Below are 17,619 nucleotides of genomic sequence, written 5' to 3'. Positions count from 1 at the left end.
TTTAATATTGTAAAGAAGTTTAATTTGATTAAAAATGATTAAACGACCGATATTATTTAATGAAAGGTAAATAAAGTTTCAGCATAAATTATCTTATCATTGTGAATGAACTCAAATATTACTAGCATTTGTCACTTCAGACAGTGCATTAACTATTTGCACCCAACCTTGATAATGAGGACGTAAATGAACTATTATTAAGGATGTAATGTCTTAAGGATATAATAAAGTTGTAAATGAACTATTATTAAAAATGTAATGTTATTACTGAAAAATGAACTCTTATTATCACCACAATCATCACTATTTATTATGATTTAATTTCCACAGTTTTAAAATAAAATTTAGATGCGAATGAAAATTGACATAAATGTTTAAAATTTTTAGTTTTACTATGTAATCATAATTTGAATTTAATTTATAAATATAAAGAACTTTTACATTATCAAAATATTAATAGTTGGTTATAAAATATTGAAAGTAAAACTTACTTTTAAAATTCATTTAAAGTCTCTTAACTAATCAACTGAATTATTTAAACTGAGATATGAATTAACGTAATATAGAAATGTATCTTCTATAATTAATAAAATAAATTAAATTCAACATCTACAATTATTCTAATAAATTAAGTTATTAGAATTTGAGGGTACACATGTAATCTAGTACCAAAAAATGGTGTTCAGTTGTTGAAGAGGAGGAACAGATCGTTACCTATGACTACGACTTTCTCATCAATGCAAACACCCAAATAAAAAAATTGAGTTTTGATGTTATCATCGTGTTCAATTATTAAAGGGTTGTCTTGTTTTTGTTGAATCATTTCTTAATGGACATTGAATCTCCTTCGGGTTCTGCTGAAAGATTCAAGCTTTATGATGAGCTTGAATTACAAGAGTTTCAAGACAAGTTTGTGATCAAATCCCATGAATCTCCCAATCAAGGCTTTTGGATTAGCCGTGTTGATGGAAACATCAATCCAATTGATGGTAATTTTCTTTTTTATTTATTTATTGTTTAATTTTAGTTTCTTCATTTTTACATCATTGGTGCCAAAGAAGATGTTTGTTGACCATTTTATTGGAATCATTTATTTTTGTATTAATCTTTTGCAGATGACACAATCTCAGAAACTCCATCAATGACATCTACGATTTATGGTGTGGTGGGAACAATAAGATTGGTTGTAGGTAGATATGCTCATATTTTTTTATTGAGTTTCTTTTATATTTACTTGCATATGCATTTTTTTTCTTCATATTATCTTATTCATCTCTTTGCATTTAAACATGTTGTATTATTGGCTGTTAATTAGAACCTAATCTCGTCCTGTTTGTTCATTTGGGATGTTTGTTGGTTATGGAAAAAACAAACATAGTCTTCTTTGTACATACTACATAGTCATGTACTTCTTTTGGTACTTAATGGTATTGATTAATCTTGCAATTGTTCTTCTTTCATTTTCCTGTTAAGGAAAGTTTTCTTCTCAAGTAGATTATGTTGAATCATTTGGTTTAGCAGAAAGAAGTTAAGCTAGCTATAAGAATTTAGATGAACGACAAAAAAATTCTTTATTTTCCCAAGTAACCACTTAGTCTAACGACATAACTTTGTTTATACTAATTAAGGTTTAATCATGCTCTCTTGGGGCAGGAACTTATGCCATCGTAATTACTTCTCGGAAGGAAGTTGGAAGTTTCCTTGGTTTTCCGGTATATCGCTTGACATCTATGAGAGTACTTGCATGTAATGAGGCTTTGAGGTTTTCAACTTCTCAAGAAGTAAGAGGTTATGGAATTAGAAGTTAATGAGGGATCAATTAAGTGTTATACATGCGATTCATACTCATACTAAATTCACCCTTTTGGTTTTATCTTTTTGTAGAAAAAGGACGAGGCGTATTTCTTGACATTGTTGAAAATAGTGGAGTCAATGCCAGGCTTATACTATTCTTATGAAATTGATATTACATTAAAGTGAGTGTCACGGTCCTTAAATTTTCTGGTTTATTATTATCTTAGTCCCTTAATAGTCATATTATTGCAAGATTGATGTTCATAAGATGTAATTCATGTTATCCTCCAGCTTGCAGAGAAGAAGCAAGTTAGTAGAAGGGTGGATGAGTAAGCCACTATGGAAGCAGGTTAGTTGACATAATGCTTGATCTTCTGGGAATAATCGAGAGCAAAGCATTCTGCCACCAACGTTCTTTTCGTACATAATTGAGTAGTTTTGTAGTTATAGCAAAAATTTATGACATATTATTTCTCCTTCACATACTACTTCATTTTGGTCCATTATATTATACTATAAAGTGTTGTCGATCGTGGATTGCAGAAAATAGCAATTTGTTCAAATTCCGCTATGTTGCAGTTTTATAGTGTCGTTTAGCCACTATGTAAAAATACTTTGTACTAAATAGTATATCAAGAAAAAAAATGTGATTTATTCAAATTCCTCTACACTATATTGCCACTATAGCCGCTATTTGACAACATTGATACTGTACTGCTTAGTTCTGCCATGATGTCACTGCAATGTGTCACAATAATTTCCTTTCAAACCACTTCTCTTATGCTTTTAATTCTAGAATAGGAAAGATCAAAGAAAAGCCTCTTAAACCTGTTGACATCATTTGATGCAATCAGAAGAAGAAAAGAAGTTGCTGAAAATTTTAGGTGCCTTTTTTCCATTTATATGTCAGGCTGACCCGCGATACGTCTGGAACAAACATCTTATGGAGGAGCTTATTGAGTTTAAGGTCAGATACTTTTCCAGCATTTGCTGTTTGCTTTAGTAAAAGTTCCATTAATATCATTAAAAGAGCAAGTCTTCTCAAAGTTTTAATGAACTTCATCTTGTCTTTCTTTAGTATTTGATCAATGGTCTTTCTTTAGTATAGGATAATAAATTTGTCCTCTTAACACCTATCTTTTTTATTGCAGCTTGACAGATTCATCTTGCCTCTCGTACAAGGGAATATCCTGAAATTTAAACTACTTATTCTCCCTCGTCCCCTTTTTGTATGAATGTTTTTGTGTGTGCATATACTCTCTGCATAATGTCGGTACAAGAAAAGTGATGAAATTGAAGTATGCATTCACTTAAATAAGTCTGTTATGTTCTCCCTTAACCGGGGCTTAAGCTTCCAAACAGATGAGCTGAAGCTAAAAGACTCGTGTGCTAAACTCACATTAATTTCAAGGAGATGTACACGGCGTCTAGGTATGGTGTCCAATGACGCTTCTTTCATGTAGTGGTCATTCAATAAATTTGCAATAGCTCATTATAGTATTGCAATATGGTGAAATAGGAACAAGAATGTGGAGAAGAGGAGCCAACTTTGAAGGTGACACTGCCAATTTCATTGAAACTGAACAGTTGCTTGAAATTGAAGACTTCAGGTTCTCATTTTTGCAGGTATTATTTTACATTAATGAGTATGTACTTCCAATATTTCCTTTTGATAGTTTTTCCTTACAGTTGGTTATGTTTTCATGCTAGTATGTTGTGTTATGGGAATTTGTACTGTTTTTAGTACTTTAATTTTCTGGTGTTTCAAATATAGATTTTAAAAATTGTTCAGTTGGTGAAGTCATACCCATATATGGATGGATGGTTCATCTCATAAGAAGAAAAACGTAATGCCGTGATGTGCAGAATAGATAGCTTGACTTTTGTTTTTATTTTCTGTAAAATACTCCTTTCATTTCAAATATAAGCAACAAAAAAGTCATATTTTATGGTCTAAATTATAAGCGAAACTTAACTAACTCTACCATATATAATTTTATCATTCATAAAATATCCTTTAATTTAATTAGATTTTATTATTGTGGAACAAGTTCTATGAGGGACAATTTAGAAAATGCAATTACTTTTTTTGTTACTTTGACTACTTTTCTTAAAGAATGTGAAGTAATCTTTTATTTGCATATATATGAAACCCGAAGGAGTATTAGTTTTGTGTATTTGGAGAATGTTTTTAAATTTTCTAGTTTTAATTCGAAGTTAAGTGCTCCTTACTTCTTCTAGATATCGCAATCCAATGAATTTAATATCAATCAATAGCTGTAATTTAAAGCTGTTTTTAGACCCTTGTAAATTAAGTTAAAGAAAAAGAAAGTCAATGTATATTTTATAACTTATACTCCCTCCGTCTCATTTTAATTGTCTTATTTGAGTTGTGTGTGGTTCTTAAGAAAACGATTAGTTTGGTTGATTTCAATGATAAAATAAATTTCATTTACTTAAATACCCTTAGTAATTGCAGTTAGTTGAGAAGTTTGATGAATTGAGATTCAATAAATTATGGTATATTAATGGAAAAAAGTAATTAATGTTGTATTGGTATTGTAAAATGACAAATAATTTGAGACAAAGAAAAATGGCAAATGAGACGGAGGGAGTGTTACAATATCGATTGTTCACCACCCTGTTTGTGATTTGTACTCTAATTAATTGTTTTGCAGGTTAGAGGTTCAATTCCACTTTTGTGGGAGCAGATTGTTGATCTAAGCTACAAACCAAGCCTTAGAGTTATTAGTCATGAGCAAACAGTACACTTCTATTTCTCAAATCTTCTTGTAATTAAATGGGTTTGACATAATTTATATTTATACATGTTTCTTATTGCTTTCTTCCCCTTCTACTACGTCTGCTTCAGCCAATTATTGTGGAGCGTCATTTCCATGATCTCTCACAAAGATATGGAGAGATATTAGCAGTTGATTTAACTGACAAAGTAAGGCTTCTACTATACATTCTCTTTCAACGCAGATCTGAATCTCTCCCAAATTTATTTTTCAGATTTATAGCAAGTCCAAAGACATGTAGCATCTCCTTGATGTTTTCTGGGAGACAAGGATATTCATGATTAAGTCAAACTGATTTTAGTTTCTGTTTGGCCTCAAACAGCTCGATGCTTTAGGGGATTTTTGCATGATATCATATTCAAATATTTTTCTTTCGCACAAAATGTTAGTGTGGAATTTGAGGCCGTGGATTGATTAGCATGTCCTTTTGGATATAAAATCATGTTAATTTACCACTTAGTCAATCTCTACAGCGAATTTTCGCTTTCAAGTTTCAAGTGTTTGTTAATTGTGTGTACTATTTTGAGCAATTTCTTCTTAATTTTACTTTTGAAGCACGGTGTAGAAGGTCAACTAAGTGCAGCATATGCTGCCGAAATGCAAAATCAGCAAAGTGTGAGGTGAGAATTTAGACTTCTTTTTTCCTCATACTCTTTTATTACAACCTTGTGTTTGGGAATGTGCTTTGGTTATGGTATATTTTAAACTGTAGCAGTGTTTGTTATGATTACTTTGTTTCAGTTTTTTCTTTGATACCTTTCTTGTTTTATGACTCGCGGATTATGGCAGATATGTGCCGTTTGATTTCCATCTCCACTGCGGGAGCTCAAATTTTGATAATTTGAAAATCCTCTACGATCAAATTTCAGAGGATTTTGAAAAACAAAGGTAACGAAATAAAAAAATTCAAGTATGTATTTACAAATATAATAGCTAGTTGCCACAATCCCGATATGCTGGCAATCTATAATTCAGATTTTTAATCATTACTGTTTCAGCTGAGCAGATACTTCTTGATAGATAGTAAAGGAGATATACTAGAGGAGCAGAAAGGAATTATCAGATCAAACTGCATCGATTCCCTTGATCGAACAAATGTTACTCAGGTTCGCCAACAAATGATAATTTGATTTGTAGTTTCTTAATCATTGTCTGATTGTCCTTACACAACTACTTATTTTGATCGTCGTGCCACTGTTTGCAGTGTTATATGGCGCAGAAGTCAATAAATCTTCAACTGCATAGGATTGGAGTACTTACAGACTCTGAGTGCATTTCAATGTTTGAAGAGGAATACGGAAAATTTAGAATATGTATGAAGTTTTTGGATAATTTCTTCCATTCTTCTTTATGAATTATATAACCTTGCTTATTTGAACTCAGTAATTTTTATTTAGTGTGGGCAGAGCAAGGTGATGAGATAAGCCTCGAGTATGCTGGGACTAATGCTCTTAAAGGGGACTTAGTTAGGTATGAATTTTTTGGTAATGAATCTTGTGTTTGTATGTTTCCTTATTTTGATACTGGTAAATTTTTGTATTTATGGTGTAGATATGGAAAGAAAACACTAGCTGGATTAATTAAAGATGGAATCAGTGCACTTTCGCGCTATTATTTGAATAACTTCCACGATGGGATTCGGCAGGCAAGTACATTATTCTTTTGACTCAATAAATAAATGGCAGTTAATCGAGAAGTGATTAATAAGTTTCATGTCTTCTGCAGGATGCGCTGGATTTGATAAGCGGTCACTATACCGTCAGTAGAAACATTCCTTCTCCCTTCCAGCGGAATAGCTTTGAACCTTTATCTGTAAGTAGCGTCTGGTCCTGATATATCTATTATCTACCAACTGAATCATGAAAACTTTTAATGGTTTGAAAAAGAAAATGATCTAATCTTGTCTTGCTTGAGGTCTAAAATGGATTGAGTTTGTGAACTTGATTTTGTATAAAATTGATTTTACTTACTCAATCGTGATTTCTTATCTTGGTTTAAGGTTTAAAATAGCGTTGTGCTTTTCCCCAAAACAAATTGTGACAATCAAAACTCTCTGTCACTTGGACATGGTTTTGACTTACTCTAACAACCATCCAAACACACATGGTTTTTGGAGCTTGTGGTTGAGATAAATTGGGTGACCATCTACCTAGGAGAGCCAGTTCTAATTTGATAGAATAACAAAATTTGTTACACTAAGGATTCTGGTATATAATATGTGTAGCAACAACACTTCAGATTGAAGACATGTTAACTGTCTGACACGTGCCAGTATCGGGCACATGTAGTTACATTCAATTAATTTCGTTTTCTCAAACTATTACCAGTGTTGATGTGATAGGGTCATTGTCGTGTCTGTTTAAGTGCTTCATCGTATATAATTAACTGTAACAGATTCACAAGAAAGCATACTCATACCCAAAACATAACCAATTTTAACAAACCATTCAAGCACACATAAGTTTAATGCTGTTTACAGACGTAGAAAAATACTCCCTCTAGTCACAAATATAAGTAGAAGTCAAAATGTATTTGGCCCAAATTTTGGATCAAATACATCTTCGACTTTTGTTTATATTTGTGACCGAAGGGAGTACATTACATTCATCTTTTTTTTGACAGAACATTACATTCATTTTTTAAAATGGGTTACGATATGAATTTTATGTGGCATTGACATGTTTTATAGAAAACTGTAAACATGCAGTACCTCCCTGTAGCATCAGCTTTGATAATTGGTGGTTTGACAGCAACCACTTTCACTCTTCAGCAAGGTATTTAATTATGTGTTTCTTCCATCTGAATAAAAGGTCTTTGATGCTTACTTTGTTTTATATAAATTTTCTTTATTATTTTTATAGCTGGTCGAAATGCACAGCATTGTGTATCTTCTGTGCTATGTGCTGGAATAACTGCTGGAGTCATGGCCATTGTCAAAGCTAATGGAAGACAATTCTGTTCAAGGCCTCGTTTGTGTGGTCTCTTGTGATGCAAGAAACAATGATATTTCACTACTCCTTTCGAACAAAACTTCAAAAATAAAAAAACTTGTGTGTTCTCATTCTAGAGATTGTAAATATGATGCTTTATGTTGATAATCTGTTAGTGCATGCAGACACTCAGTTGTCAATTGGATTGTCCAGCTGTTGGTGAGAATCAATAACAAAAGGATAGAAAAGTAGTATTTAAATTTGTATCATTGATGAAAATTTTGTTTTTCAAGTTAATTTATACCATTGTAATGATCAAATGGTATGAGTGAGGCATGAATGGATTAAAATGTCCACATTTTTTTATTTAATTAAGTGTGAAGCAATTTTGTATGCTAAATTATACTATTTGGTTTGGTATTTAAACATTGATTAGATGCAGTCATATGACTTAGAACTTCGAATCAAAATTGGACAGTTCAACAATTTGCATGTGGAAGTTAGAATATTTTTTTGTGAGGATAATTTTACTGGAGATAACTTTACAGAAAAAGAGAAAAGGATAGGAACAACCGTCTAGAGACTCTATACCAATGCTTACCCCCCAGAAAAGTAAAGAACAGACTTTCTGCTGAAAGAATCTCAGTTAATTAGAAATTACGGAAATGCTTTTAGGAAAATGTGATGTAAGGATAAGAGAGGGACATGATTGATATATTTTCAATAAAAGTAAAATAAATAAAAAATGTATCTTTTAAAATGAAGAGGGTTGTTTTAGTTTCTATTTCCGAAAAAATATCATATATACTACTCTATATTGAATCATATATAGTGTTGGTCACTCATCCATTATTATAAATTTATTATTTGATGAATTTAATTTGGTTAAATTACTCTTTTAATTCTTTAATTTATTTTTTGTTTTCACTTTAATCTTTTAATTATTTTTTGTTTCGTTTTGTTTTCTTTAACTATATTTATGTTAGTTAAGTTGGTAATTTCTATTAAAAAATACTAAGTTTTACCATTTATTTTGTCTCACTCATCTTCGAATTCATAAATCCATATTTTTTTATCTCATTAAATTTAAAATTTAGAAAATTCATCCAATTTATCATCTTCGAATCTATAAACTATCAAATTCATAATATTTTAAATATAGAATATGACAAAAGTTGACTTTTTTTTAATATTAATATAGTTAAAGACTAAAACGAAAGAACATAATTACGAGACTAAAATAAAATCATAAAATAAAATAAAAAATTAAAAGAATAATTTAACCATTTAATTTTATAAGTCTTGGAGTAACAAGTTCACTCTTTATTTTCATGTGTCACTGCTGCCAACCTAATAGTTTTTTTTACCGACTAACGAAGTAGCCACAAACAATAATAATAATGATTTTTAATCTGATCAACTAAATTTCACTAAGTTCCATCATATTATAATGAGACCCATATAATTTAATGAAATCCATGTCAATTTTAATCAATCATAAAAAATATAATAGAAAATGAATATTAAAAAATGTGTTTCTATAACTCTTCAACAAAATGTCAATAAAAAAATCTGTTATAACATATCAATTATTCTTGTAAAATAACTATATCAATTATTAAGTTTTCAGTTTGAAATATTTCTTATAAAATATCACTTTAATAATATTAAAACAATATTTATTATTTTTTCAACCAGACCTTTTTTATTTATTTATTTAAACATTGAATCCACCAGGTTAGTGTACTATTATTTTCAATTACTTTAATTAATGTGATGTTTTCTTTTTCATAAGAAATATTTAAATTCTAACTTATCATTTTATCACAAAAATCATTATACCTAGTTATTTTTAAGTGTTGACCACCCTAAAATAAGGATGAAATTTGGATTCCATTCCATAAAAAATATGCCTTCAAATTAAAATATTGTTAATTATTCAATCAAAATTAAATAATCTAAAACAGTAAAATTTTATTTTATAATTTAAATTACTAATTTTAAATTTATACGATCTAATCTTAATCAAACTGAGTATTAATATCACAACTACTTGAATGTGAAAAATCTACAACTTTAAAGTGTGTCAATTTGCATCTAAAGTAACAATTGTTCCTTAAATGGCATTGTAGGATAAGATGTTATATTCATCTCAGAGCACACAAGTCAGATAGAATAAGATCTTTTTCTCACACAAAGAAAGAGCAATGTTCCCCTTTTTTTCTCTCTCTTACTTGGCTCCATATCTCAACTCCTATATCTTACTTGGCATCAAATCAATAGTCTATACAAAAACGGCACCATGCTATTTTTGCATGTGTCACCGTGTCAATTGATTAATCAATAGCCAAGTAATAAATCCAAACCACAAAAATAATCCCAAATACCAACACAACACACTCTATCATAATTGACTCTTACCCTTCACATGAATAAACCAACCCCACATCTCAATCAAAATCCTTAACAACAGTTCATCCCCTCTACCCTCATTTTCTTGTTTTCTTTTTTAAGTAATTCTTACATTATCACAACCATAAATTCAAATCATTTATATATATAAAAAATATATTTTCTCTACATTTATTCATTTGTGTGTGGACTATGTTTGTGACCACACAAAAATGAGTCTATTTTTATTAACACACTTTTCTCACAATAAAAATATCAAGTGGCGACAAATTTCACCAAAAACCACTTCCAAGTAAGCACCATTATTTATTTTATATTTATTTATTATTACTCTTTATATTTATCTCTGTTTTATCTTAACTCAACACCGCTTAACTCTGTTTTTCATCCAAATGACTCTGTTTTCGCCATTACCCTTTTCTTCCAAACACTACACCATCATTACCAATGCTTCCCTTCTAAGAAATCCAACACTTTCTTACACCCTTTTGCAAGAAAATCGCTTTCACAATAACCCCATTAAACCACTTGTTGTAAATAACGTCATATTCTTCTTCTCTGTTTTCCTCTGTTTCTCACAATCACAATATATAGATGACTGATGCAAATGTTGCTTCATTTGAGGAATTTATCCAAGGATGGATGGTTCGTCAAAGAAACTACCTTGAAGAGCTTCTATCAGCTCAACAACAGCGTCAAGAGTTGGATGATTCCGATAGGATGAGTTTGTTAAACAGAGTACTCTGTCACTATGGACAATACTATGAAGAGAAATCAAAGATAGCCCAACAAAATATTCTTCTTGTTTTTTCACCACCCTGGTTGAGTTCATTGGAAAAATCGTTTCTTTGGGTGGCAGGGTTCAAACCAGGAATGGCATTTCATGTTGTGAACAGAGTTTTGGAGGATTTGTCACAGGATCAAAAGCAGAGGTTGAGTCAAATCAACCAAGAGACAAAGATGAAGGAAAGAGAACTCAATGATGAGTTGGCTAAGGTTCATGAGAGTATGGCTGCACCACCTCTTGTTGACATGATTAGAAGCCATGGAAGGGTTTGTTTGAGTAGGTCATTCATGGCAGAGGAGGGTACAGTTCCAATGACGTTTAAGGAAACATTGGAGAATTTGGTGACAAATGCTGATGCTTTGAGGACTGAGACAGCTTTGAGAGTTGTTCAGGTACTGAAACCAGCTCAAGTTCTTAACTTTTTTGTTGCTGTGGCTGAGCTTCAAATCAAGATCAGGTCTTTGGGTTTGGATAAGGATGCTCAGAGTGGAAACCAAGGATGAAATCATGGGAATTTTAAGGTTTTTCTTCTACAAGGTTGTTTTGGTTTTCCTTCTCCTTTCTCTTATTGTTTCCTTCATGTTTTTCTTTATATATTTATTTATATTTTTTAAATAGTTTGAGTTGTGTAGGAGTAATGTATAGGCCTTAGCAGTAATGGTGGTGATGATGTGCATTGACAGTGTGAACTCAGGTTTTCTACCACTATTGATGTTTCGTTGATGATCATTGAAAAATGATGTGCAAGATCAGGCCATGCAATGCATGCTTTATCTGGAAGCTAGAATATCACTTTTCAAGCATCAGTAATTTTGAGAGAGAGACTTAAGGATCTCATCTCAAACAGCTGCCTCAGATTTAATTATTTGTTTATTAATTATATTATTATTAGTATATATTTAGCTTAGTAGATATCTTTTCTTCTTTTGTGATATTAAGACATGTTTGTGAGTGAAGAACTGTGATGCATAACATGCGGAACCTAAAAAGAATCACATTTTCAATTTCCCATGCACTTGCACATTTAGCATCATAACAGGTTTCTCCCAGCTAGGTCTTTTTTATGCTTTCCTCAACACACGTTTCATTCTTCACATAGCAATGGCAAGAGAGTTCTGAATGCCAAAGTCTCAAAGATTCAAAATGAAGTAGTTATATTAAGTGGAAAAGGGTGATCCGGCAGCTTGTTCTCCATAGCATTCAACAACAAAAGAAAAAGAGAGTAGACTTCAAGAATATCCAATATCATTATTATTTTGTATTTCATTGCTTTGTCACCCAAACCTTTTATAATTATTATTTAATTGAATGTTTGTGTTTTGGTACTCAATAATATTACACTTTTACACTTTCACATTCTACTTCTTTGAGCAGCTGGCTTAAAGCTGGCAAAACCAGTAACTTCTCTTCCTGTGACCAAAGTGTTGATTTCATACGTGCCTTCGAAGGTGTAGATAGGTTCTAAGTCACAGAATGCCTGCAAAATTAAAGAAGAAAAACAGAAAAGATGTCAGAAAACAAAATGCCCAATATTGGCACAATTAACATCCCAATGTCAAACAAAATTGAAGTATACACAAATGTGATCAATCATTTGTAAAGAATAGACGCACCAAGGATGTGTCACTTAATCAAATCCAATTTAAGTATAGCCTACTAAAGCATTCACCAATAAATCAAGTAAAGAAAGCCACAAGTAGTTTGCATGATGTAGGTAGGTTCATAGGTCTTAGTGTGAATAACTTGGGTAGTTTGAATGGATAACGATTCGAATGAAGAAAAAATAATTATGATACAATTGGGTCCACATTTCCATCTTTATCCATAAACCCAATTTATTGTTATTAATAAATTTTATGCAGGTCTATATTTATGTGGAATTAAAGGAAATCTATCAGCACCACCAATATCCAATCATTCTAATAAAAGTCATTCTTGGACCTCGGAGTTTTTTTTTTTTTTTTAGGATTTTATATTTGATTAAATAAGAATTTGATCTTTATAAATATATTATATTTTATCTTTAATCCTTCTAAAAATCGTTTCCAAAAAATATTTTCTATAAATAATTTTGGTCTTTGTTGTTAAAACAATTCATAGGTATTATGATTTTTTAAATGATTTTTTACATATATACTTAGAATATTATAAAAATATTTTCCACAAAAATTTAGAGTATTTTAACAAATGATAAATTAAATATAATTTTTTTAAACTTTTAGTGCTTAAATTTTTTTATTTAATTCATCTTTTGTTAAAAACTTCTAAAAAATTATAGGGGAGATTTGTATATTGTTCTAAACATTTTTACAAAAAATCATTTAAAAATTTGATTAACACATGAGTTGACTTAAAAGTAAGAACTAAAATTGTTGATAAAAATATTGTTTGAAGAAAAAATTTAAAAGAACTAAACAAAATATGGCATATTTATAGTACCAAAAACTTATTTAACCTAAAAATTTAATCTAAAGATCAGATTGAAGCTTGAACAAAATAAAGATTAAATTAGGAATTAAGGAATGAGAACCTTAGCCACTAGAAAATCAGCTAAAATTCCATTGCCACCAAGCAATTCTCGCCCCAGTGCAGCTGTTTCTCTTGCCCTCAAGGTGATCCACGACTGAAAAAAGTTTGACAATTTATTATTAGTTACCTATGAATTAATAATAACAACAGAGGCTGTTTTACAAAGTTTGACAATTTATTATTAGTTATCTATAATTAATAATAACAACAGAGGTTGAAAAACAGTCTAATTAAGTGTTTATGAACAAGATATTTCTATAACAAAAAGATAATAAAGCAAAATTGTTTTCACAAGCTATCCTAGAAAGCTTATGATATTAAGCCGAAAACAGTTTATGGACAATATATAAGTTGTTTATGGATAAAACAGTTTATGGATAAAATAAAATCATAAGTTGTTTCTATAAACTCAAACAAGTGATTATACCAATAGATAAGTTTTCTTGGGGGCATGGTGATTACATATGTGAATAAATTTTTACTATTTACCTTCCCTAAGCTAGCATGACCCGGGGTCATTTTACCACTTTCATACAACTTGCATAGACGCCAACCAACAAGAATCATCGCTTGAACATTACTGAGCATTTGAACAAGTTTCTGTTGGTTGATTTGGAAAGCGGCTAATGGTGCTCCAAATTGTTTCCTCTCCTTTAGGTACCTTTAAATCGCACACAATTCAGAATGATGTACAATGAAAGCTTTGAAACTTGAAAGTATTATATTATTCGCATACTATATTTTTTAATGACAAATATTAGTATGCTATTTAACATACCTGTGACACATATCATAGATGCCCATTGATAAACCAATAGGTTGCCAAGCAACCATCACACGCGAAACAGCAAGTACCTGTTTAGAGATAGCTAAAACAAATAAGCATTGCAGAAAAAATACAATATTACAACAATGGAGTTAATTTAAATCACACTAGTCCGTTATATACATATAAAAAATTATACAATGCATCTAATTTCCAATGTCCAATGCTTTGGAGAGAAGGAAAAAAGAAAATCAGGCTGTTCTTGTTTCCAAAAGCAGATGTGACAATATTTACAAATAAAATGTTCCCCTAACAAAAAAATGCATAAACATAACATGCATTAGAGTGACATATTCAACAGATTAGCCTTCCTGTGCACTGGCAGCAAAAGGGTGGCTGTAGAACCAAACAAATGCTGATCTTGGTCATAACCTAAGACATGCAGAATCACACAAAGGCTCAGCAACTGGCACTAAAGGAGAACGCATGTACGAGGATTGATTAAATCCCTACTACTTCATCAGGTAATAGAAATTATATGAACCAGACATGTAACAGTCATTTGTTGTTGAAATGATGAAACCACACAATTGTTATTCAAATAACAGTAGAAAAACACCACATAAATGTTACCTTGTTTGTATCCTGAAAAGAATTAACTCCTGCTATTCTGTCCTCATCAGGGACAAACACCTTCCTCAGAACAATGTCTCCATTTTGTACAATTCTAAGTCCAATTTTATTCTCTATTTTTGTAACAGTTAAACCCGGTGCGTCCTTTTTTACGATAAATCTGAAATATTATGTATATAAGAAAAATGTAAATAAATTGAGTATTTGTGAAGCAGGACATAAAAGCATTAAAAAATACAATTATACAAAGCTTAAAAGAAATACATAAGAAAAATAATCTAGTATTCTAAGGGTTTGTTTAGTTTGAGAGAACATTTTATATTTTCACTCCGTATTTTCACTAATAATTACTACAATGCCACTTTTATAGTTTCATTCCCGCATTTCTATTTTCTTTTGGGTGCGAGGAAATAGTACAGGACAGTCCATGAAATTTCACAGATATTAGGATCTATGTGGCCTTTAGATGAGCTAAGAGCAGCGTGTCTACCAATTACACCACAGCGACTCACTCGAAATCATAATAACCAATTCTTTAGTTAATCGTCAATGCTAATTGTCCAGAATTCCAGATATAGGCATGCTTGTAGATAAGGATTTAACAATGACAATACTAATTTTTGTCAAAAAAATAAAATAAATAAATAACAGGACTAACTAGACATATCTCATACCCATTTATTTGATTTGTTGAGGTATTCCTGGCAAAGATAACCAACAAGTCAGCAAATGTACTGTTTCCTATCCATCGCTTTTGGCCCTCAAGGATCCAACCACCTTCCACCTGACATTTTCAATGCAAAGCAAGACATCATTGAACATTGGAACAACAATTAAACACAGTGAAAGCATGTCATATTAAAAATACAAATAAGTCAGAAAGAAGGAAAATGAAACTTGCAACCAAAGCAAAATAACAATAAAAGACATGTAAGGAGGAACTGGACCTTAGTTGCTATGGTCTTCAAAGCACTAGCATCACTTCCATAGTCAGGTTCAGTCAAAGCCTAGTAAAAAAAATTAACCTCTTGAAGAAGTGGTGACTACAGAAAAACTACACAAATCATCCAAATCCGAGGAAGCCAACTTACCCAACATGCTATAGTTTTTAGCTCTGCCAATGAAGGTAGATACTTTTGCTTCTGAGCTTCAGACCCACACAATGCTATACTTGGTGGTCAATCAAGGATATAAAAGATCAGGAACTACGAATAATTATTGGCAAAACAATTACCATTCAAAGATTTATTATTAACAAATATTAATATTATTACCAATAGTGAGCATTGCCAAGGATGAATGAACCAAAAGGAAAGTTGAAAAGCTTGCATCAACTCTAGCGACTTCTGCAACAGCAACAGCACTTCCAAGTATGGAAAGACCAGGACAACCATAACCCTGATAATCAATCACAACAACTAGCTAAAAACTCTTTGAACTGTCTCAGACCTAACTAAGACAAAAAAGTAAGGGAATGTGTAAATAGAGAACCTTGATTGTGCCACCAGCAATACGCAGTTCACCGAACTTCGGAATAACATGAAACGGAAATTCGGCCTTCTCCCAATACTGCTAAAAAGCATGAGGTTAAGTGTAGGAGGAGAGGTAACATCATTACAGAATTTTCAATTTTCAATATATTATATATACTAAACCCCTTCACTCTCCATCCCAAAAGATACAAATATCAAATAATAAACACATTAGAAAATCCCTTCATTTCAATTTGTTTACATCAAAATTGGTCTTTCATTGTCAACACACACACCCACACATGACTAAATATACAATCAGATCCCTCAAAGAGCTACTTTTGTTGCTTGAATTCCCTAAAAAATTAAGTCCACGCAACTTGGTTCATGAAGGGATGAACTTGATAGCAAATTGACAACTTTGAGGACCAAATCAATATGTTCAGACAGATATTTTCTGAAACCGAATTGTATATTTACTCGTGGAGAGCCAAAATAGATATATTAATTTTGAAATTGAATACATTCAAAAAGCAAAAAAAAAAAACTAAAAAATGAGCTTGCCTGGGTCATTATGGGAGCAATTTCCTTCTCCATATACTCTCTCACTTTCATCCTAATGGCCTGCTCCTCCGGCCTCAACAAGTCACTAAATTGAAAATAATCTGAAGCTGCACTTTCCAACAATCAACACAAATACAAAATGCAAGTCAATTGTTGGGTTTCATAAAATATATTCTACACAACCCAAAAGCACATACATACATAGTTACATAAACATCGAAATTTTCTCCTTTAAACGAAGCTTTCATTATAGAGTATCAACTAACCATTAAGCGCAGAAAACATAAAGTTCGAGAATGAATGTTAACTTTAGTCTCTAACAATGAAATAAAAGACTTTTGAAGGGAAATTCGTTTGCATATTGAGAATTGTTATCATTATTACCAAAAATACATGATCCCTAACTAACATTTAATTGGGTGACATGAATGACAATAGTGTAATAGATAAGCATACCACAAGGAGGAAAAGTAGAGACTGGAGTTGCTTGTGGAAATGCGAGAGAAAGATCAAGTGGTGGCAAATCAAAATACGAAGGCATCTTTCCATTATTCTTCTTATTATCATCTGTGTCGAGGAACAAGGAGAAATCATAGATAGGATCGTATTGAACGGATCAGAAATTAAAATAAAAATGGAAATTGGAATTGAAGAAATTAACCTGAATTGGAACGAGTCATGATTAGGGAGAGTGAAGTTGATAATGATGGAAAACACGAGAAGAAGAAGAAGAAGGAGAAGATGGCTACGAAACATTACACGTTATTATATTATATTTACTTATACACTATATTTCCACGACATCTATTTTCCCATCCGGATAACGACAACATATTAATTTAATATTAATTCTAAATATAATATTAATTGCGAACAAATTTAATAGGTATAATTATTTAAATGGTCTTTGTAATTTTAGGAAACACTTTAA

At 31.3% G+C, this 17,619-nt stretch overlaps 3 protein-coding genes across 8 annotated transcripts; 2 read left to right on the top strand and 1 right to left on the bottom strand.

Annotated features, from left to right (window-relative positions):
* The first annotated feature begins 644 nt into the window (after positions 1-644).
* LOC101514988 (phosphoinositide phosphatase SAC8) lies at positions 645-7,896 on the top strand. 5 transcript variants are annotated; one of them, XM_012719794.3, is made up of 20 exons: positions 647-989; positions 1,116-1,190; positions 1,654-1,781; positions 1,885-1,976; positions 2,086-2,143; positions 2,705-2,761; positions 2,946-2,979; positions 3,145-3,225; positions 3,314-3,420; positions 4,473-4,559; positions 4,667-4,744; positions 5,151-5,215; positions 5,385-5,483; positions 5,602-5,701; positions 5,800-5,908; positions 5,993-6,065; positions 6,147-6,240; positions 6,321-6,407; positions 7,303-7,369; positions 7,457-7,896. In XM_012719794.3, the coding sequence occupies exons 1-20, from the start codon at positions 830-832 to the stop codon at positions 7,582-7,584; spliced, it is 1,779 nt and encodes a 592-aa protein (XP_012575248.1). In that variant the 5' UTR covers positions 647-829; the 3' UTR covers positions 7,585-7,896. The 5 variants fall into 5 exon arrangements, 4 of the variants coding, with proteins under 4 accessions (XP_027186219.1, XP_073222687.1, XP_012575248.1 ...); XM_012719793.3 differs by having other exon boundaries at positions 7,285-7,369; XM_073366586.1 differs by lacking the exon at positions 4,667-4,744 and having other exon boundaries at positions 646-989; positions 7,285-7,369.
* A 2,413-nt stretch (positions 7,897-10,309) lies between these two features.
* On the top strand, positions 10,310-11,636 carry LOC101514340 (protein ZW2-like). Of its 2 annotated transcripts, none has more exons than XM_004514162.4 (2): positions 10,310-11,261; positions 11,408-11,636. In XM_004514162.4, exon 1 carries the CDS (start codon positions 10,532-10,534, stop codon positions 11,225-11,227), a length of 696 nt encoding a protein of 231 aa, XP_004514219.1. In that variant the 5' UTR covers positions 10,310-10,531; the 3' UTR covers positions 11,228-11,261; positions 11,408-11,636. The 2 variants fall into 2 exon arrangements, with proteins under 2 accessions (XP_004514219.1, XP_012575244.1); XM_012719790.3 differs by having other exon boundaries at positions 11,343-11,511.
* A 316-nt stretch (positions 11,637-11,952) lies between these two features.
* Positions 11,953-17,486, bottom strand: LOC101514661 (acyl-coenzyme A oxidase 4, peroxisomal). The gene is made up of 13 exons (XM_004514163.4): positions 17,350-17,486; positions 17,145-17,255; positions 16,689-16,795; positions 16,144-16,221; positions 15,927-16,050; positions 15,744-15,817; positions 15,600-15,659; positions 15,327-15,436; positions 14,653-14,812; positions 14,032-14,108; positions 13,743-13,914; positions 13,255-13,347; positions 11,953-12,201 (listed from the first exon to the last, which is right to left on the bottom strand). The coding sequence occupies exons 1-13, from the start codon at positions 17,366-17,368 to the stop codon at positions 12,076-12,078; spliced, it is 1,311 nt and encodes a 436-aa protein (XP_004514220.1). The 5' UTR covers positions 17,369-17,486; the 3' UTR covers positions 11,953-12,075.
* Between the last annotated feature and the right edge of the window lie 133 nt (positions 17,487-17,619).

Source organism: Cicer arietinum, chromosome 3 (assembly GCF_000331145.2).
Source record: "Cicer arietinum cultivar CDC Frontier isolate Library 1 chromosome 3, Cicar.CDCFrontier_v2.0, whole genome shotgun sequence".
NCBI lineage: Eukaryota > Viridiplantae > Streptophyta > Magnoliopsida > Fabales > Fabaceae > Cicer > Cicer arietinum.
Note: the sequence above shows the minus strand (reverse complement) of the source record. Positions and strands in the feature narration are given on the sequence as shown.